Raw genomic sequence first — 22,689 nt, 5'->3', positions numbered from 1 at the left:
GCTGTATGACGACTTTCTGTGAATAAGCAAGTCTGGACCAGACAATCGAGTGATTGATTTGCATGGGTTGCTGAAGACCGATTCTACTCCGGGTGAGTGAGTGAGTGAGTGAGTGAGTTGGTGAGTAAGTTGGTGAGTAAGTGAGTGAGTGAATTGGTGGATGAGTTGTCGGGTGTGGATGTGAGTGAGTGAGTGAGTGTGTGGGTGGGTGAGTGAGTGGATAGGTGGGTAGGGATGTGGGTGAGTGAGTGAGTGAGTGAGTTGGTGAGTTAGTTGGTGAGTTAGTTGGTGAGTGAGTGAGTTAGTTGGTGAGTGAATGAGTGAGTGAATTGGTGGATGAGTGGGTAGTTAAGGTTTTGGTGAGTGAGTGAGTGAGTGAGTGAACTGGTGGATGAGTGGGTGGGTAGGGATGTGAGTGAGTGAATTGGTGAGTGAGTTGGTGAGTGAGTGAGTGAGTGAGTGAGTTGGTTGATGAGTGGGTTGTTAGGGACAAAAACCTAATATTTTTTGTTGTTTAACTCTTCTTGGGACTAGAAATAGGTTTCTTGAATAACACTCATGTTCACATTCTTCTTTATAGACCATGGATGTTTTATATCAGTGAGATAGATTGATATTAATGCTACGACTACAAAATTGAAAATAATCAGTCGGGTTTCTGTTACGCATCTCTGGAACATAATTAGCGACAGCTATCTGATTGGCAGGAAGAGATAGAGGGAAAATGATATGAGTCAACATAGGGAATTGCATCTGAAACCATTTTTGTCACTGATGCGTCAGCACGTGGAGATGTCCTACCATGAAACTTCACTGAGGCCTTGAATGTTGTTACCCTGCTCAAACAACACGGAATGCGCGTCATCGGGGATCCAATGCTAAAAATATTCAGTTAAATCCTCAGTACTCTTGTTTGGAATTGAATAATAAAATAAATTATTTATTTATAGATAACTCTTGCTCCTAAATAAACACCTGGGGCTGACTCATAGATTTTCATGGGTGGAGTGAGTGAGCAACTGTTTTGAACAATATTCCAGTAATATCACGGCGTATCAGTCACTTGTTTGTTTGTTTGTTTAACGTCGCACTCAGCAAGTATATGACGGCGGTCTGTAAATAGTCGAGTCTGGACCAGACAATCCTGTGATTGTTATCAGGGTGATCCACGCAATTCGGATCGATGACATTCATCACCCAAGTCAGCGAGCCTGACCATCCAATCCCGTCAGTCGCCTTTTACGACAAGTAAGTCACGGGTGGCTGTCATGTGCACACGACAATGTGTATTTCCTCTTCTATAGTGATGAAGTATTCTCAACCTTACACCGGGTTAATACAAAACAAAACAATCATTATTCTTACCTGTCTGTACACTATACCTACACGGGGTTCCCCTTGTCAGTCAACAAGACGGTCGTACACGTCGTGTGGAACATCGGGTATGTGTGTACAGGTCTTTTTGATATTTTATAACACTCATCAAGGGCCCAGTTCTGTAGTTCGGCGGCCCTTAAGAAGAATAATCAATATCGAAATGCGACAGGAACTCCACCGGCAACAAGGAAGTAAAAGGGGAATATCAGACAGTGACGTCATTGAATCAGTCGCCGGTTCATTGTGTGTGCGACCATAACTGGGTGAACTCTATAGTGTGGGGTAATCATGTGCACGGCGCCACGTCTCACTTTCCCCACTATACCACGTCAACACGTCTCACTTTACCCGTTATAACACCTCGCCCAGTCTCACATTTCCCGACTATAACTCGTTGACAGGCCTCACTCCCACCCCCCCCCCCCCCCCCCCACCCACCCACACCCACACCCACACAAAAGCACGTCGCCACGTCTCACTTTCCCAACTATACACCTCGCCCAGTCTCACTTTCCCAACTGTAACACCTCGCCCAGTCCCACTGTCCCCACTATAACACCTCGCCCGCGCCAAGTCTCACTGTCCCCTCCATAACACCTCGCCAAGTCTCACTTTCCCAACTAAAGCACGTCGCCACGTCTCACTTTCCCCACTATAGCACGTCGCTCGGTCTCACCTTCCCCACTAAAGCACGTCGCCACGTCTCACCTTCCCCACTATAGCACGTCGCCACGTCTCACTTTCCCCAAATATTGCACGTCGCCACGTCTCACTTTCCCCAAATATTGCACGTCGCTACGTCTCACTTTCCCTTCTATAGCACGCCGCCACGTCTCACTTTCCCCACTATAGCACGTCACCTCGTCTCACCTTCCCCACTATAGCACCTCGCTGAGTCTCACCTTCCCCACTATAGCACGTCGCCACGTCTCACCTTCCTAAATTTGGGCACCTCGCTCAGTCTCACCTTCCCCACTATAGCACCCCTCTCAGTCTCACATTCCCCACTATAACACGTCGCCACGTCTCATCTTTCCAAATTTGGGCACCTCGCTCAGTCTCACATTCCTCAGTATAGCACGTCGCCACGTCTCACATTCCCCAGTATAGCACGTCGCCACGTCTCACATTTCCCACTTTAGCACGTCGCCACCATCCGATCTTTCCTTCTGTAGTACTATCTCACCCAGTCTAACCTTCCGCATCGTAGGCTCACCTTCCCCCTTTTAGCAGATCATCCGTCTTTTCACTCCCAAAACTGCGTGTCGCCTTCTCTCTATATCATGTCCACCGTCACATCCTTCCCTTATGTTAACAATAATAGTATTGCATGTCAAATGTTCAATCTTTCCTACATATCATATCACTTTAATACTGTTTCCTGTCTATAAACTCAACAGCAGTGTTGCCCTTTAGACAACAGCAGTGTCTTCCGTCAAACAACAACAGTACTAGTGTATGTCTTTAGACAACAGTACTAATGTATGACTTTAGACAATAGAAATGTATTCCTTTAGAAAACAGCAGTGTACGTACCTTTAGACAACAGCAGTGTATTCCTTAAGGACAACAGCAGTGTATTACTTTAGACCACAGCAGTGTGTTCCTTTAGACAACAGCAGTGTATTCCGTTAAACAACAACAGTACTAGTGTATGTCTTTAGACAACAGTACTAATGTATGACTTTAGACAATAGAAATGTATTCCTTTAGAACACAGCAGTGTGTTACTTTAGAAAACAGCAGTGTACGTACCTTTAGACAACAGCAGTGTATTACTTTAGACAACAGCAGTGTGTTCCTTTAGACAACAGCAGTGTGTTTCGTCAGACAACAGCAGTGTGTTCCTTTGCACATCCAAAGTGTATGCCTTTAGGGGGCGGTCGGGTAGCCTAGTGGTTAAAGCGTTCGCTCGTCACGCCGAAGACCCGGGTTCGATTCCCGACATGGGTACAATGTGTGAAGCCCATTTCTGGTGTCCCCCGCCGTGATATTGCTGGAATATTGCTAAAAGCGGCGTAAAACCATACTCAGTCAGTCAGTCAGTATGCCTTTAGGCAACCAGCGACGTTTGGTTCTGCTTTAGGGATGATGCGACTGACTCGCACACAATGACTAGCGTGTGATATATAAGTTTCTGTGGAATAAGTTGAAATTACACACACTTGGAAATCCGTCCGACACATAATTGTCTTTGAAATCCATTTCATTGACTAACTTTCTTTATTGGAACTCGTATTAGTGGCCAAGCGGCGTACTTCTAAAACCCTGAATCTGCATATTGACTGCCACGTTGCGCGAAAGATGATTCATTTAAACTTGTTGCTGTGTAAGTCAATTCCGGATTTTTTGACGAAAAGAACCGTCATGTATACTTTACAGCTGGCAAGTACACAATGCATGACGTGGTGTACAAAGTTCTTGTTTCCACGAGGCCACGCCCCGGTGCTTCATCGCCACTGGGAGGAAACGCACGACTGAGATTCTATTCACAGAAAGCTATTTAATCTAAAACTGTACACAAAAGATAACAAATATCGAAATACACTAATAAAACGGCCTTCATAAAGGTACATGTGTAAACATTAAAAAGCTTCATTTTTATGTCGCTGGAGTGCGGTGTTACACAAGAAATCAAACAAACGAACAAACAAAACAGTATTAATCTTTCCCCCATGTTTGAGGAAAATTATTTGAAATTTGCATAATATGTTTACCCCAGCCACTACAAGGATGCTTTGCATAATGCTTTTCCCCGTGTTGCTGACGTTGTTGCCTGGTACACATTTCATCCTTCAAACTCACGTCATCTTCCTCTTCCTGGATGGTGCTCATGTCAAGAGTTGTATCACTGCCTGGCTCTGTCACAGTCTCGTTGTTTTTCTGCTTGGCACTGTCACAGTCTCGTTATATTACTGCTTGACACTGTCACAGTCTCGTTGTGTTACTGCTTGACATTGTCACAGTTTAGTTGTATTACTGCCTGGCACTGCCGCAGTTAAGTTGAACTACTGCCTGACAAGGTCACAGACTAGTTGTAGTACTGCTTGACACTGTCACTGTCTAGTTGCATTACTGCCTGACACTGTCACAGTCTAGTACGTTGTACTACTGCCTGACACCGCCACAGTCTAGTTGTACTACTGCCTGACACTGTCACAGACTAGTTGTATTACTGCTTGACACTGTCACAGTCCAGTTGTACCACTGCCTGACACTGTCACAGACAGTTGTACTTCTGTCTGACACTGTCACAGTCCATTTGTACTACTGCCTGACACTGTCACAGTCCAGTTGTAACACTGCCTGACACTGTCAAAGCCTAGTTGTATTTCTTCCTGACGCTGTCACAGTCCAGTTGTAACACTGCCTGACACTGTCACAGTCCAGTTGTAACACTGCCTGACACTGTCACAGTCCGGTTGTAACACTGCCTGACACTGTCAAAAGCCTAGTTGTATTTCTTCCTGACGCTGTCACAGTCCAGTTGTAACACTGCCTAACCCTGTCACAGTCCAGTTGTAACACTGCCTGACACTGTCACAGTCCAGTTGTAACACTGCCTGACACTGTCAAAGCCTAGTTGTATTCCTTCCTGACGCTGTCACAGTCCAGTTGTAACACTGCCTAACACTGTCACAGTCCAGTTGTAACACTGCCTGACACTGTCAAAGCCTAGTTGTATTTCTTCCTGACGCTGTCACAGTCAAGTTGTAACACTGCCTGACATTGTCACAGTCCAGTTGTAACACTGCTTCACATTGGCACAGTCCAGTTGTAACACTGCTTGACACTGTCACAGTCCAGTTGTAACACTGCCTGACACTGTCACAGTCCAGTTGTAACACTGCCTGACACTGTCAAAGTCCAGTTGTAAGACTGCCTGACACTGTCACAGTCCAGTTGTAACACTGCCTGACACTGTCACAGTCCAGTTGTAAGACTGCCTGACACTGTCACAGTCTAGTTGTAACACTGCCTGACACTGTCACAGTCCAGTTTTAACACTGCCTGATAATGTCACAGTCCAGTTGTAACACTGCCTGACACTGTCACAGTCCATTTGTAACACTGCCTGACACTGTCACAGTCCAGTTGTACTACTGCCACACAAAGTCAGGTCTCATCAGTCGTCAACTTGCAATTGTGATATTGGAGACGGGGCCCAGCTTAATCTTCCTGAGCTTGCGTCACGTAGCACCTGTAGAACCAGTTTTTTGTCGGGTGGCGCTCGTGTTACTTAGCGAGGTGTGCTAGCGGTGTGGAGGAGCTTGCTTCTGCTTTTCTACCCAGAGTGTGAGGAGCTTATAAACAGTTACTTTTAGTACAGGTTTTACCAGCTTCCTTGTAGAGGGTCTTGACGCTGGTTTCGTCCACTCTTTTCTCCTTCATACAACACAGTAAGTAAGTGTCCACGTTGTTATGATTGTTTGTATACCTCATTATACCACTCTTCAATGTCTGGTTGAATTTGAGAACGAATGGGACAGTGTGAATTCTGACATAAGACTCCCAACTCGGCATAGCTGAATGAGAAAACGAAACTAGTCTAGTTGCAGTATGCTTGTTGTGTCATGTTTATTAAAGAATGACGAACAACAGCCGAAAATATAAAGGACCACTACTTGGACTGTTCTGAAACAGTTGTTTGTAAACAATTGTCAATAACCCATGAACTAACTCGAGTGTCGCCTTATTCCTTGAGAGGAGTTTCTGCGCTGGTGTAGGCTTGTATCATCAGACTTTTGTTTGTAAGCAAACGCACTTGTTCTGAAATAAGAACAACCGGGTCAATGCAAGCTTTACATATTTTTTTACATAATTATATAGACACACCATAACTGCAACAGTGATCATGAGGTGTTTGACATTATAGCTTTATCAAAGTGATTGTATCGATATCTAGCGACCAGTTATCGCCAACTCCCGTGATAGCGTGCACGTTCTCACATCTCGTTTTAGTTTTTTCTCGTTTTCATTTGAGAGAAATGTTTATTTAGGACCAGTACTATTACTGTTCTGAAGCATTGTTTGTTAACAACAGTCGATAACTCCTGAAGTTTCTCGGTTGTGCTCGTCTTATCGCGCGAGAGGACTTTCTGCCCCAGTGGTCGCACCGATCCCTCGAGGGTGTAGGCTTATGTCATTAGACTTTTGTTTGTAAAAACCAAACGCACTTATTCTGTAGACATCCTATAACTGTAACAGTGAGGTGCTTGACAATATAGCTTTACATATGAAAGTGACCGTATGATATCTAGCAACCAGTTATCGCCAACTCCCCTTTATAACGCGCACGCATGTCGTATTCCGTTTGCTCGTTTTCATTAGAAGAAAACATAAACAAAACAGACTTCTGTGAGTGTTATAAAGCGATGTAGCTGATTGTTAGACAATGATTGTAACTGTCTTACATTGTTTCTGTTGATATGCAGTAGAAGGTCTTGATTTGTATATGAACAATGTTTAGTTGTCAGGAATGTAATATTATGTATTGTAAGTGGTGGTGTTGAAGTTATTATATTTAGATGCTCGAACTATCTGTAAAATAAAATAATGGATGTCAAGCGCTATCGAAACATGTGGAATATTCTGTGATGTTCTAGTGACACTGGACTTGTCAAGCACTGTGTGGAATGTGCTGGAAGCTAGTTATATCACACATTTCATCTGACATTACATCAAGACCAGTTTCCATGTGAACATCAATTTTCACCCTTGTGTTCAGCCTGAGCCTATCTCGAAAGCTTGACTACTGTTGCTGATAGGTGAACATTATTATCACCTCCATCACATTTGTATTTGATACTGCCACTGAATATTGTACTATCACTCTATTTCCTACTTCAGTTGTAATTGATGTACAGTAATTTGTATTGATTTGTAAACTGAGCAGTCAACTAAGGAGAGATCAGATAAAAATCAATGTAATCTGCCGTTCTTTTATTGAATTGTCGTTGGTCGTTGTCGGAGAGATCACGGCTAAGAGAATTAACCTAGGATAGTATGTAATATTGTTCACGCGGTTACCAGAATAACCAGTTGTGAATGTATGTGCATCTATTGCAGTAGCGGAAGGTTTACAGCAGGGTGTCGGGGTGTATCAGTTACATGCCAGACTGTAGCGCTGATGATTTATGATAAACTGTTGGGAGGGTCGTGCCTCCATTTTCCGGTCTCGAAAATCGAAAAAGAAATTTGTATAACTGATGTGGTGCAGGTGGTCACGTGACACATGTTGTTTAGACGATGGCTATAACTAGTGCAGTTGGTCGACGGGAAATTTCTGTTTCCACTGTTTTGATACCCTATCGTCGCGTTATAACAGAAATGTTATTTACAGCAGAAATCAATGTTATTGACACAGTTAACGTTGTACGCGGAATATTTCAAAAACGACATGGGAAAAGTGGCGATAACTGGTCGGTGACCAATATGGTTTCGATGACAGCACATAGAGGATAAATACGCAAATGAAAATATTTTTTTCACGTTTGGGGATATATTTTTAATGAAATTGGAGCAGTTTACAGCGGTAGAAACTAACATTTTTGGTCCACAAGTCCTTATTATGATAATATATAGCAAAACCCTTAAAAATGGCAAATTTCTACTAGTCCTTATGATACCTTAACTATTGGGCAGTTTGGCAAGAACTATAGGACTAGTGCCAATTTCTAACCCTGAGTTTATGATATATCTTTTTCTAAATATGTAGACTCATCCAAAATGAAACAGATGAATGGAAAACACGCGAATGGACTGTGTAGGATGTGACAGAGCTACTAGGCTGGCCGCAAGGAACTCTGGGTTGAAGAGTGATTGCTCCAATAAAAAAAAATGACTGAAGCAAGTACATTCGGGTTGTTTGATTCGCTGTGCGGAGCTGTATAGAGTTTGGTCGTGAATTTAATCGTTCAGCTGAATGTGAGAGGGCATACTCCAAAGTTATTTCATGCATGATTTCAAAACAAACATAGCCGTCATTGTACATTCCCTTTAAGGATGGGTTTTTTTTCATTCACAAAGATCGCATCATGGAGATAAGATTGTTCAAGGTTTTATTTTGCCATCGTCTCACACCACAGAGCTCGTATTACGGTAGACACAAGTGAGCTGCCAACGCCCAAACGGTCTAGATTAAGGTGTGACAAAACACCCGATTTCCTGTATAACCTTCACATATTGTCAAACTGAGGTTATGTTATGGTGGGCGTCCGTCATCCCACTGTTAGCACTGAACTATGTTAATGTATTGGAGTTTCGATTTTTTTGCGCAACGACTAACGTAACTGTTTGTTAATGTATGGGAGCTACGATCTTAGTGCTACTACTATCGTAAGTCTATATTAATGTATGGGACCTCAGATTTCCGCATTACGATTATCGTAACTATTTGTTAATGTATGGGAGCTACGATCGCAGTGCTACTACTATCGTAAGTCTATGTTAATGTATGGGAGCAACGCTCCTAGTACTACTACCATCGTAAGTCTATGTTAATGTTTGGGAGCTACGATTTTCGAGCTACGATTATCGTAAGTATTTGTTAATGTATGGGAGCTTCGATCTTAGTGCTACCACTATCGTAAGTTTATGTTAATGTATGGGAGCTACGATCTTAGTGCTAAGACTATCGTAAGTCTTTGTTAATGTATGGGAGCTACGATCTTAGTGTTACTACTATCGTAAATCTATGTTAATATATGGGAGCTAGCATCTTAGTATTACTACTATCGCAAGTCTATGTTAATGTATGGGAGCCACGATCTAAGTGCTATTACTATCAAAATTATTTATTAATGTATCGCAGCTACGATCTTACCGGTACAACAATCGTAAATCTATGATAATGTATCGGAGCTACGATCTTAGTGCTACTACTATCGTAAGTCTATGTTGATGTATGGGAGCTACGATTTTCGAATTTGTTAATGTATGGGAGCTACGATCGTAGTGCTACTACTATCGTGAGCCTTTGTTAATGTATGGGAGCTACGATCTTAGTGCTACTACTGTCGTGAGCCTTTGTTAATGTATGGGAGCTACGATCTTAGTGTTACTACTATCGTGAGCCTTTGTTAATGTATGGGAGTTACGATCTTAGTGTTACTACTATCGTGAGCCTTTGTTAATGTATGGGAGCTACGATCTTAGTGCTACTACTGTTGTAAGTCTATATTAATGTATGGGAGCTACGATCCTAGTACTACTACCATCGTTAGTCTATGTTAATGTTTGGGAGCTACGATTTTCGTGCTACGATTAACATAAGTATTTGTTAATGGATGGGAGCTTCGATCTTAGTGCTACTACTATCGTAAGTCTATGTAAATGTATGAAACCTACGATCTTAGTGCTACCACTATCGTAAGTCTATGTTAATGTATGGGAGCTACGATCTTAGTACTACTACTATTGTTAGTTTATGTTAATGTATGGGAGCAGCGATTTTCGCGCTACGACTATCGTAAGTATTTGTTAATGTATGGGAACTACGATCTTAGTGCTACTACTATCGTAAATCTATGTTAATGTATTGGAGTTTCTATTTTTGCGCTCCGACTATCGTAACTATTTGCTAAAGTATGGGAGCTACGATCTTAGCGCTACAACAATCGTAAATCTATTTTAATGTATGGGGGCTACGATCTTAGTGCTACTACTATCGTAAGTATTTCTTTATGTATGAGAGCTACGATCTAAGTGCTAAGACTATCGTAAGTCTTTGTTAATGTATGGGAGCTACGATCTTATTGCTACTACTATCGTACGTGTATGTTAATGTATGGGAGCTACGATCTTATCGCTACTACTTTTGTAAGTATTTGTTTAAGGAAAGGAGCTACGATCTTAGTGCTACGATTATCGTAAGTCTTTGTTAATGTATTGGAACTATGATATTAGTGCTATTACTATCTTAAGTCTATGTTAATGTATGGGAGCTACGATCTTAGTGCTACTACTATCGTAAGTATTTCTTTATATATGGGAGCTACGATCTTAGTGCTAAGACTATCGCAAGTCTTTCTTAATGCATGGGAGTTACGATCTTATTGCTACTACTATAGTAAGTGTATGGTAATGTATTGGAGCTACGATCGTATTGCTGCTACCACTATCAGAAGACTTTGTTAATTTATGGAAACTACGAACTTAGCGCTACGACTATCATAAGTATATGTTCAAGTATGGAAAATACGATATTGAACTAAAACTATCGTAAGTCTATGTTAATGTATCGGAGCTACGATCTTAGCGCTACTACTATCGTAAGTCTATATTAATGTATGGGAGCTACGATCTTAGTGCAACTATTATCGTAAGTCTATGTTAATGTATGGGAGCAACGCTCCTAGATCTACTACCATCGTTAGTCTATGTTAATGTTTGGGAGCTACGATTTTCGAGCTACGATTATCGTAAGTATTTGTTAATGTATGGGAGCTTCGATAATAGTGCTACTACTATCGTAAGTCTATGTAAATGTATGGGACCTACGATCTTAGTGCTACTACTATCGTAAGTCTATGTTAATGTATGGGAGCTACGATCTTAGTGCTAAGACTATCGTAAGTCTTTGTTAATGTATGGGAGCTACGATCTTAGTGTTACTACTATCGTGAGCCTTTGTTAATGTATGGGAGCTACGATCTTAGTGCTACTACTGTCGTAAGTCTATATTAATGTATGGGAGCTACGATCCTAGTACTACTACCATCGTTAGTCTATGTTAATGTTTGGGAGCTACGATTTTCGCGCTACGATTAAACATAAGTATTTGTTAATGTACTGGAGCTTCGATCTTAGTGCTACTACTATCGTAAGTCTATGTAAATGTATGGAACCTACGATCTTAGTGCTACCACTATCGTAAGTCTATGTTAATGTATGGGAGCTACGATTTTAGTACTACTACTATTGTAAGTCTATGTTAATGTATGGGAGCAGCGTTTTTGGCGCTACGACTATCGTAAGTATTTATTAATGTATGGGAACTACGATCTTAGTGCTACTACTATCGTAAATCTATGTTAATGTATTGGAGTTTCGATTTTTGCGCTCCGACTATCGTAACTATTTCCTAAAGTATGGGAGCTACGATCTTAGCGCTACAACAATCGTAAATCTATTTTAATGTATGGGGGCTACAATCTTAGTGCTACTACTATCGTAAGTATTTCTTTATGTATGAGAGCTACGATCTAAGTGCTAAGACTATCGTAAGTCTTTGTTAATGTATGGGAGCTACGATCTTATTGCTACTACTATCGTAAGTGTATGTTAATGTATGGGAGCTACGATCTTAGTGCTACTACTTTTGTAAGTATTTGTTTAAGGAAAGGAGCTACGATCTTAGTGCTTCGATTATCGTAAGTCTTTGTTAATGTATTGGAACTATGATATTAGTGCTATTACTATCTTAAGTCTATGTTAATGTATGGGAGCTACGATCTTAGTGCTACTACTATCGTAAGTATTTCTTTATATATGGGAGCTACGATCTTAGTGCTAAGACTATCGCAAGTCTTTCTTAATGCATGGGAGTTACGATCTTATTGCTACTACTATAGTAAGTGTATGTTAATGTATGGGAGCTACGATCGTATTGCTGCTACTACTATCAGAAGACTTTGTTAATTTATGGGAACTACGAACTTAGCGCTACGACTATCATAAGTATATGTTCAAGTATGGAGAATACGATATTGAACTAAAAATATCGTAAGTCTATGTTAATGTATCGGAGCTACGATCTTAGCGCTACTACTATCGTAAGTCTATATTAATGTATGGGAGCTACGATCTTAGTGCAACTATTATCGTAAGTCTATGTTAATGTATGGGAGCAACGCTCCTAGTACTACTACCATCGTGAGTCTATGTTAATGTTTGGGAGCTACGATTTTCGAGCTACGATTATCGTAAGTATTTGTTAATGTATGGGAGCTTCGATTAATAGTGCTACTACTATCGTAAGTCTATGTAAATGTATGGGACCTACGATCTTAGTGCTACCACTATCGTAAGTTTATGTTCATGTATGGGAGCTACGATCTTAGTGCCAAGACTATCGTAAGTCGTTGTTAATGTATGGGAGCTACGATCTTAGTGTTACTACTATCGTAAATCTATGTTAATACATGGGAGCTACAATCTTAGTATTACTGCTATCGCAAGTCTATGTTAATGTATGGGAGCAACGATCTTAGTGCTATTACTATCGAAATTATTTATTAATGTATCGGAGCTACGATCTTACCGGTACAACAATCGTAAATCTATGATAATGTATCGGAGCTACGATCTTAGTGCTACTACTATCGTAAGTCTATGTTGATGTATGGGAGCTACGATTTTCGAATTACGACTATCGTAACTATTTGTTAATGTATGGGAGCTACGATCGTAGTGCTACTAATATCGTGAGCCTTTGTTAATGTATGGGAGCTACGATCTTAGTGCTACTACTGTCGTAAGTCTATATTAATGTATGGGAGCTACGATCCTAGTACTACTACCATCGTTAGTCTATGTTAATGTTTGGGAGCTACGATTTTCGCTCTACGATTAACATAAGTATTTGTTAATGTATGGGAGCTTCGATCTTAGTGCTACTAATATTGTAAGTCTATGTAAATGTATGGAACCTACGATCTTAGTGCTACCACTATCGTAAGTCTATGTTAATGTATGGGAGCTACGATCTTAGTACTACTACTATTGTAAGTATTTGTTAATGTATGGGAGCCACAATTTTCGCGCTACGACTATCGTAAGTATTTGTTAATGTATGGGAGATACGATCTTAGTGCTACTACTATCGCAAGTCTTTTTTAATATATGGGAGCACGATGTTGGCATTATGACTATCGTAAGTATTTGTTCATGTATGGAAGCTATGTTCTTATCGCTACTACTATCGTAAATGTGTGTTAATGTATGGGAGATACGATCTTAGTGCTACTCCTGTCGTAAGTGTATGTTAATGTATGGGAGCTACGATCTATGCGCTACTACTTTTGTAAGTATTTGTTTATGTATAGGAGCTACGATCTTAGTGCTATGATTATCGTAAGTATTTGTTAATGTATTGGAGCTACGATCTTAGTGCTATTACTATCTTAAGTCTTCGTTAATGTATTGGAGCTACGATCTTAGTGCTATCACTATCTTAAGGCTATGTTAATGTATGGGAGCTACGATCTTACTGCTACTACTCTCATAAGGCTATGTTAATGTATGGGAGCCACGATCTTAGTGTTACTACTATCGTTAATCTATGTTAATATATGCGAGCTACCATCTTAGTATTACTACTGTCGCAAGTCTATGTTAATGTATGCGAGCAACGATCTTAGTGCTATTACTATTGAAATTATTTATTAATGTATTGCAGCTACGATCTTACCGGTACAACAATCGTAAATCTATGATAATGTATCGGAGCTACGATCTTAGTGCTACTACTATCGTAAGTCTATGTTGATGTATGGGAGCTACGATTTTCGAATTACGACTATCGTAACTATCTGTTAATGTATGGGAGCTACGATCGTAGTGCTACTACTATCGTGAGCCTTTGTTAATGTATGGGAGCTACGATCTTAGTGCTACTACTGTCGTAAGTCTATATTAATGTATGGGAGCTACGATCCTAGTACTACTACCATCGTTAGTCTATGTTAATGTTTGGGAGCTACGATTTTCGCGCTACGATTATCATAAGTATTTGTTAATGTATGGGAGCTTCAATCTTAGTGCTACTACTATCGTAAGTCTATGTAAATGTATGGAACCTACGATCTTAGTGCTACCACTATCGTAAGTCTATGTTAATGTATGGGAGCTACGATCTTAGTGCTACTACTATCATAAATCTATGTTAATGTATTGGAGTTTCGATTTTTGCGCTCCGACTATCGTAACTATTTGCTAAAGTATGGGAGCTACGATCTTAGCGCTACAACAATCGTAAATCTATTTTAATGTATGGGGCTACGATCTTAGTGTTACTACTATCGTAAGTATTTCTTTATGTATGAGAGCTACGACCTAAGTGCTAAGACTATCGTAAGTCTATATTAATGTATGGGAGCTAGGATCTTAGTACTACTACTACCTTTAGTATTTGTTAATGTATGTGAGCTACGATCTTAGTGCTACTACTATCGCAAGTCTTTTTTAATATATGGGAGCTACGATGTTGGCATTATGACTGTCATAAGTATTTGTTCATGTATGGAAGCTATGTTCTTATCGCTACTACTATCGTAAATCTGTGTTAATGTATGGGAGATACGATCTTAGTGCTACTCCTGTCGTAAGTGTATGTTAATGTATGGGAGCTACGATTTATGCGCTACTACTTTTGTAAGTATTTGTTTATGTATAGGAGCTACGATCTTAGTGCTATGATTATCGTAAGTATTTGTTAATGTATTGGAGCTACGATCTTAGTGCTATTACTATCTTAAGTCTTCGTTAATGTATTGGAGCTACGATCTTAGTGCTATCACTATCTTAAGGCTATGTTAATGTATGGGAGCTACGATCTTACTGCTACTACTGTCATAAGGCTATGTTAATGTATGGGAGCTACGATCTATGCGCTACTACTTTTGTAAGTATTTGTTTATGTATAGGAGCTACGATCTTAGTGCTATGATTATCGTAAGTATTTGTTAATGTATTGGAGCTACGATCTTAGTGCTATTACTATCTTAAGTGTTCGTTAATGCATTGGGGCTACGATCTTAGTGCTATCACTATCTTAAGGCTATGTTAATGTATGGGAGCTACGATCTTACTGCTACTACTCTCATAAGGCTATGTTAATGTATGGGAGCTACGATCTTAGTGTTACTTCTATCGTTAATCTATGTTAATATATGGGAGCTACCATCTTAGTATTACTACTATCGCAAGTCTATGTTAATGTATGCGAGCAACGATCTTAGTGCTATTACTATCGAAATTATTTATTGATGTATCGCAGCTACGATTTTACCGGTACAACAATCGTAAATCTATGATAATGTATCGGAGCTACGATCTTAGTGCTACTACTATCGTAAGTCTATGTTGATGTATGGGAGCTACGATTTTCGAATTACGACTATCGTAACTATCTGTTAATGTATGGGAGCTACGATCGTAGTGCTACTACTATCGTGAGCCTTTGTTAATGTATGGGAGCTACGATCTTAGTGCTACTACTGTCGTAAGTCTATATTAATGTATGGGAGCTACGATCCTAGTACTACTACCATCGTTAGTCTATGTTAATGTTTGGGAGCTACGATTTTCGCGCTACGATTATCATAGGTATTTGTTAATGTATGGTAGCTTCGATCTTAGTGCTACTACTATCGTAAGTCTATGTAAATGTATGGAACCTATGATCTTAGTGCTACCACTATCGTAAGTCTATGTTAATGTATGGGAGCTACGATCTTAGTACTACTACTATTGTAAGTCTATGTTAATGTATGGGAGCCACGATTTTCGCGCTACAACTAACGTAAGTATTTGTTAATGTATGGGAGCTACGATCTTAGTCCTACTACTATCGTAAATCTATGTTAATGTATTGGAGTTTCGATTTTTGCGCTCCGACTATCGTAAATATTTGCTAAAGTATGGGAGCTACGATCTTAGTGCTACAACACTCGTAAATCTATTTTAATGTATGGGGCTACGATCTTAGTGTTACTACTATCATAAGTATTTGTTAATGTATGGGAGCTACCATCTTAGTGCTATTACTTTCATAAGTCTTTACTATGGTAAGTATTTCTTTATGTATGAGAGCTACGACCTAAGTGCTAAGACTATCGTAAATCTATGTTAATGTATTGGAGTTTCGATTTTTGCGCTCCGACTATCGTAAATATTTGCTAAAGTATGGGAGCTACGATCTTATTGCTACTACTATCGTAAGTGTATGTTAATGTATGGGAGCTACGATCTTAGTGCTACTACTTTTGTAAGTATTTGTTTAAGGAAAGGAGCTACGATCTTAGTGCTACGATTATCGTAAGTCTTTGTTAATGTATGGGAGCTACTATCTTAGCACCATTACTATCGGAAGTATTTGTTAATGTATGGGAGCTACGAACTTAGCGCTACGATTATCGTAAGTCTATGTTAATGTATGGAACCTACGATCTTATCGCTACTACTATCGTTAGTCTATGTTGATGTATGGGTGCTACGTTCTTAGTGCTACTACTATCATAAGTATTTGTTAATGTATGGGAGCTACCATCTTAGTGCTATTACTTTCATAAGTCTATGTTAATGTATGGGAGCTACGATTTTTGCGCTACGACTATCGTAAGTATTTGTTAATGTATGGTATATACTATCTTAGCGCTATTACTATCCTAAGAATTTATTGATGAATCGGAGCTACGATCTTATCGCTACGACTATCGTAAGTATTTGTTAATGTATGGGAGCTACGATCTAAGTGCTACTACTATCGTAAGTATTTGTTAATATAAGGGAGCTACGATCTTAGTGTTTTTACTATCGTAAGTCTATGTTAATGTATCGGAGCTACGATCTTAGTGTTACTACTATCGTAAGTCTATGTTAATGTATGGTATATACTATCTTAGCGCTACGACTATCGTAAGTCTATGTTAATGTATGGGAGCTACGATCTAAGTGCTACTATTTTGGTAAGTGTTTGTTAATGTACGGGAGCTACGATCGTGAGAATTCTAAATGTATGCCCAATTTTCATATTTCAGTAGGAGGACATTGTTGCATTAAAGTTAGTCCAACAACATTTGCATATAGGAACTTGCACAACATTAATGAACCTTCAAATCAAGTAATAAATAATGCTTATTTAAAAAATCAACTGGTGAAATTTGAACATGTAGACTTTTGTTCTTTGCGGGGAGTTTGTTTTGACAGTAAACCTTGTTTCTCCTTGATTAATATGACATGTAAACATGAACTGTATTTCTAAAACAGCACGAAATATAATGGTGACATGTTTTCAAACTGGTTCCTACAGTCGGGTCACAGGGTACAACGCTGTGTAAGCCTTAACATATTGCTGCATATGCTTTTATGGAATTCAAGTGACATTTAATGTGTTGTGGCTATGGCGTCCAACGGCGGCTCCATCTGCCTCTGTAAGTAACTTTTAGACACCACGGCAGCTATTTTTGAAAAAAGTCTCTTTATGGTCATTAGTATTCAAATGTAATGAAATCTTGTAAATGTGTAGTGAGTGGGGTTCAACATATTGGTTCCTTTTTACCCTGATTTGACCTTTTTACTTCGACCATACTGAAAGGTAACATTGTCTTGATTCCTTATCCAGGTGAGCTACAGTGCTGTGGCGGAAAGTGTAGGACCGTCCTGTTGACAGGCGTTTTACACATTAGGCGGTTTTGTTGTAGGATGATGATGACGAGTTTGGTGCCAACTTAAATTGAAGACCCTCATGAAAGACAGGAAGTAGTGAAGAATCTTCAAAGATAGAAATTAGAACGATATATTCAGTGGTTGAATATGGCCGAGATGGAGAAAGGTCAATGTGACACAGAGAGTCGAGGATGTACACCAGAAAATTGCAGGAGGAAAAGCAATGACGAGGACAACCCGCCTGGTACCACTGACGGGTCAGGCAGTACTATTGAGGCTGGTGAGTTTTCCGCGGTCATTTGGCTCGTAATATTTCTGAAAGAGCCAACACAATTAAAAAAAAGAGCCAATGCAAAATAAAAGAATGTAGTGCAAGTCAGGCTTAAGATTTATGCTCATATCATCTTCACGAGGCAAGGGACCTAACTGACTCTAGAAGTCCAGTTTCCGCCCTTGCTGAACTAGACTGGAATTATGGAGTTATATTTTGGCTGGACTGGCGCAGTCCAATTAAAATCGCATAACAAAATTGACATTGACTAATTTGCAGTAAACAACATGGATTTCAACGTGCACATTTTGGACGACTGCAGGATTTGCAAAGGATGTGTACCGTCAACAATTTCCAAATCTTTTGAAGTTTTTAATCAAGGTGTTCATGTGATTTGATGCACTTCGCGAGGCAAGACCCGTTTTATTACAATAATCGTTTCGGTTGGGTGCCGCCATTTTGTTTAAAGCAAATGCAAGTTATATGAGAGATGGAATCAGATCGGTCAATAGGAGGGTCATAGAAGGGACATAACTTGTAATAGCCACTGGTGGCGCTGCGATCGAGCCCAGAAATCCTAGCCCAGTTCTGCAATGATTATTTCTTCATAATACAGGTGAGCCACAGAGCATTGTGGCTAAATTTTAATGACCTTTGCGTTTTGTAAAGCCTCACATTAATAGGAAACACATTATGAGTTATGAATAGCCATGTCAAGTAATCGTTTTAATCAAAATCCATAGTTGACTCCCAGTCGCTCTTGCCATAATGTTAATGTTAAAAAACTGCCCTCTAAACTTGGGGATTTGTGCAAGACATTTGTTTATTTTCATTGCGGCCCTTCTGTTATCTGCGCCAATTAGGCAACAATCGAAACAGTGTTTTATTGCAACAAGCTAAGATGTCGGTCAGAACAGGCCGTTTGCTTAGTAACCGTAAGGTTTTCCTGAAACTAATCCGAATGGATAATATCAATGTTTGTTCCCATCATAGACACCACGACAGTAGCACAACACATTGTGGGATGTTGTCAGCAACCACAGGGAGAGGGAGTGTCAGCACCACATGTAAATTATATTTTGTTCGATTTTTGGAAATATTTTAAATGTTTTCTTTTTGACCATGAGTGACAGGGCGACTTATACACCACGTACGAGTTTCATCTTCAATTTATTAGATAATACTAAACTGTATTGTGACGTGAAAAAGGGATCCAGTAATAGAAAATAGGTGGGCAACGTGAATAAGAATTGTTCGCCAGTAACCACTAGACCCTGAATTAAGGGATTCTTTATTTTTGTGATGTGACAGTTTCATGATTTAATGGTATTCAACGCCGGGATGAGAAAGAAGTGTGACTTCGAGCTAATGTTATAGTGGGTTACGACCACTGTTTAAGTGAACAATAAAAGAGAGTTAGTTAGTGAGTATGGCTTAACGTAGCTGTTAGCAATATTCCAGCAATATCATCGCGGACACCAGAAATGGGCCTCACACATTGAACCCTTTTCGGGAATCAAACCCAGGTCTTCGGCGGGACAAGTGAACGCTTTAACCACTTGGCCACCCGACCGCCACTAAAGCAAAATGAAGAGCTGTTAAGTGTGTCAGCAAGCATGGTTTTACGCTGCTTTTAGCAATATTCCAGCAATATTCCAGAAATATCACAGCAGGGGACACTACACATGAACTTCACACATGGGGAATATTTATAACTCCTGCCATTAATAATTGGTTTGCTGATAGTATTTCCTTATCTCAGGCAACAACAATCCCTTCCCCTTCAGATTGTTGTATTTGATAAAAAGATAGATGCCCTTGACATATTATAATGAAACAGGTATGAAAGTAAATCTCTAAAAATACAGTCATATTATTTAGACATGGTGTTCTACTTCGCTCTTATGAGAAATGGTATGTAAGGGTGAAATTATTGAATCATGGTACAGACACTAAGGCTTAGTGTTTAAACCCAAATTAAATGGACAAGAGCTCAATCTTGTTCAGCGTCACAGCGGTTAGGACTCGGGAAGAGACTACATATATACGAGTATCATACGAGTATGCTACGAGTGTGTTACGAGCTCCATAGGAGTCCAATAGGAGTCCACGAGGGTACTCCGAGTAGGACGAGTGTGTAACGAGTTTCTTACGAGTTTCTTAGGAGTTGCTGGCGGCCCGACTGTTTTGAGCACCTCCAAAACTCTCATAGATCAGTACGAGGTATCCCTAATTACCCCGAGTTCAGTACGACCTCGCTACGAGCTCCATACGAGTATTCCCGAGTCATCTCGTGTCCATACTCGAGCCGCAACTCGGCAAAGTGTGAGGGCCCCTTTAATGTTAATTCCCTTTGGTGATAATGGGCGTATAAATTGGACAGCAATTTAAAATATACTTTGTCCGTATGCATTGTACTGTGTGTGGTTACGTCGAGAAATTGTACCAATTTGTACGGAATGTATTAAGGGCGGGAGGTCTTATATTGAATAAAACTTATGTTTGTCTGCCATAATGACTTAATGTGAGTCAGTTTACTGTGGCTGGACGCCGAGACTCCAAAACTAAACACCTAAATGTTTCAGATACGGCGTTAAGGAAAAGGGAATTAATTCTCAGTTCCACGTATTGCTCACGTCGAAATCGAATGTGAATATAGACCTGCAAAATAATCTAACTCTAAAATAATCGAAGTAACCAGAAAATAATTGAAATTACGAACATATGACTATATGACTGAAGTAACATAAAATAAATTGAAATTACGAGAGAAAAAATAATAATTGGAATGGAACAAAATTCTATTTAAGAAAAATATGCTACCAAAGCAGCACCATTAGGCTTCCATACATATAAACTTGGTCGTGGGATGCCATGGCACTGTATTCATCATCAGTGGAATGAATATATAGTTAATATGATGATTTCTTGGAGGTGCTTTCTATATCCCATAAAGTTAAATACTATCTAGGGAGGTTCGCTCGTCACGCCGAAGACCCGAGTTCGATTCCCGACATGGGTACAATGTGTGAAGCCCATTTCTGGTGTCCTCCGCTGTGATATTGCTGGAATATTGCTAAAAGCGGCGTAAAATCAAACTCACTCACTCACTCACTAAATACTACCTGTATGGAAAACACATGTGATTTCCCTCTGTGCCTCCATAGTTAAGTGTGAACGGTGGTTGTAAAGTTCGTCTAGCGCAACAGAAAGCACATAAACCCCTTCACTTTTCAATTGTAAAGTTACATCTAAATCGTCTATATCTTATAATTACCTGTCTTAAGAAAAGCATATTCCGAATACAGTCCAGACGACATCATTGAAGAAAGATTCCCACTTTATATATGTATCAGACAATGATAGAATTAACAATTGACTGACGTCATATAACAAGCCAATTCTTTCTCCAGGTAGACAACGACCACGACCACAGAGCTATGTTCCTTTCCCCCTTGAAGATAGTAAGTATGTATTAATATGTCTTTTGGTTTTTGTGATTAACAAATATTTTCATTTGCAAACATAAGTGGAAAGACTCATTGAGTAAAGCTTTGCCCGTCATGCCAGGACTACCTTCAGTGCCTCTACGTGACTGCATTCAGATAGAAATCAGTAAGAATGAGTGAGTGAGTGAGTGAGTGAGTGAGTGAGCGAGACTTTACGCCGTTTTTAGCAATATTGAAGCAATATCACGGCGGGGGACACCAGAAATGGGCTTCACACATTGTACCCATTTCGGGAATCGAACCCGGGTCTTCGGTGTGTTGAGGGAACGCTTTAACCACTTGGCCACCCAACCGCCACTAAAGCAAAAGGAAGAGCTGTTAAGTGTGTCAGCAAGCGTGGGTTTACGCCACTTTTAGCAATATCCAAGCAATATTCCAGCAATATCACGGCAGGGGACACTACACATGAGCTTCACACATTGTACCCATGTGGGAAACGAACCCGGATTATCGTTGTGACGAGCGAACGTTTTGACCACTACCCCACAGCCCAGTCACTTATAAACTCTCATTGATAGTGAGGGTATGGGGAATATTTATAACTCCTGCCATTAATAATTGGTTTGCTGATGGTATTTCCTTCTCCTAGACAACACCAACCCCTTCCCCTTTAGAATGTTGTATATGATAAAAAGATAGATGCCCTTGACATATTTATAATGAAACAGGTATGAAAGTAAATCTCGAAAAATATAGTCATATTATTTGGACATGGTGTTCTACTTCGCTCTTATGAGAAATGGTATGTAAGGGTGAAATTATTGAATCATAGTACAGACACTAAGGCCTAGTGTTTAAACCCAAATTGAATGGACAAGAGCTCAATCTTGTTCAGCGTCACAGCACAAAGAGGCAGATTTATCTTTAAATTGTTTACAAAGGAGATGTGGCGATATCCGCTATTCTGATTTGTGTAACATATTTCATAACTCCAATTCCATTCTAGGATTTTATAATCGGGAACCTCCAATTGTACAAATAAGCTTGTGTAAATATCCCTGAGCCCTGAACCCTGGGTGAATGTGGAAGATTCCCCTTGCAACATATTTAAATGACACGGGTCATGAATATTGGAGTCAGGTTTCCGCATACTTATAACATATCTCGGTTAGGACTCGGGAAGAGACTACATATACACGAGTA

At 39.9% G+C, this 22,689-nt stretch overlaps 1 protein-coding gene across 7 annotated transcripts in view; it reads left to right on the top strand.

Annotated features, from left to right (window-relative positions):
- LOC124119526 overlaps window positions 1-22,689 on the top strand; it is a 114,356-nt gene that overhangs the window by 51,928 nt on the left and 39,739 nt on the right. For 4 of the 7 annotated variants that reach the window (XM_048384974.1, XM_048384977.1, XM_048384971.1 and 1 more), the window contains exons 2-3: window positions 17,802-18,046; window positions 21,451-21,501. In XM_048384974.1, coding sequence (XP_048240931.1) covers window positions 17,914-18,046; window positions 21,451-21,501 — 184 coding nt within the window. In that variant the 5' untranslated portion in view covers window positions 17,802-17,913. Of the gene's footprint in view, window positions 1-5,624; window positions 5,782-17,801; window positions 18,047-21,450; window positions 21,502-22,689 lie in introns of those variants that run through there. The other 3 variants (XM_048384975.1, XM_048384973.1, XM_048384976.1) reach the window with 3 other exon arrangements.

This window comes from Haliotis rufescens, unplaced genomic scaffold (genome assembly GCF_023055435.1).
Source record: "Haliotis rufescens isolate VD_foot unplaced genomic scaffold, xgHalRufe1.0.p SCAF_53, whole genome shotgun sequence".
Classification (NCBI taxonomy): domain Eukaryota; kingdom Metazoa; phylum Mollusca; class Gastropoda; order Lepetellida; family Haliotidae; genus Haliotis; species Haliotis rufescens.
The sequence above is the reverse complement of the archived record's forward strand: the minus strand, read 5'-3'. Positions and strand labels throughout refer to the sequence as shown.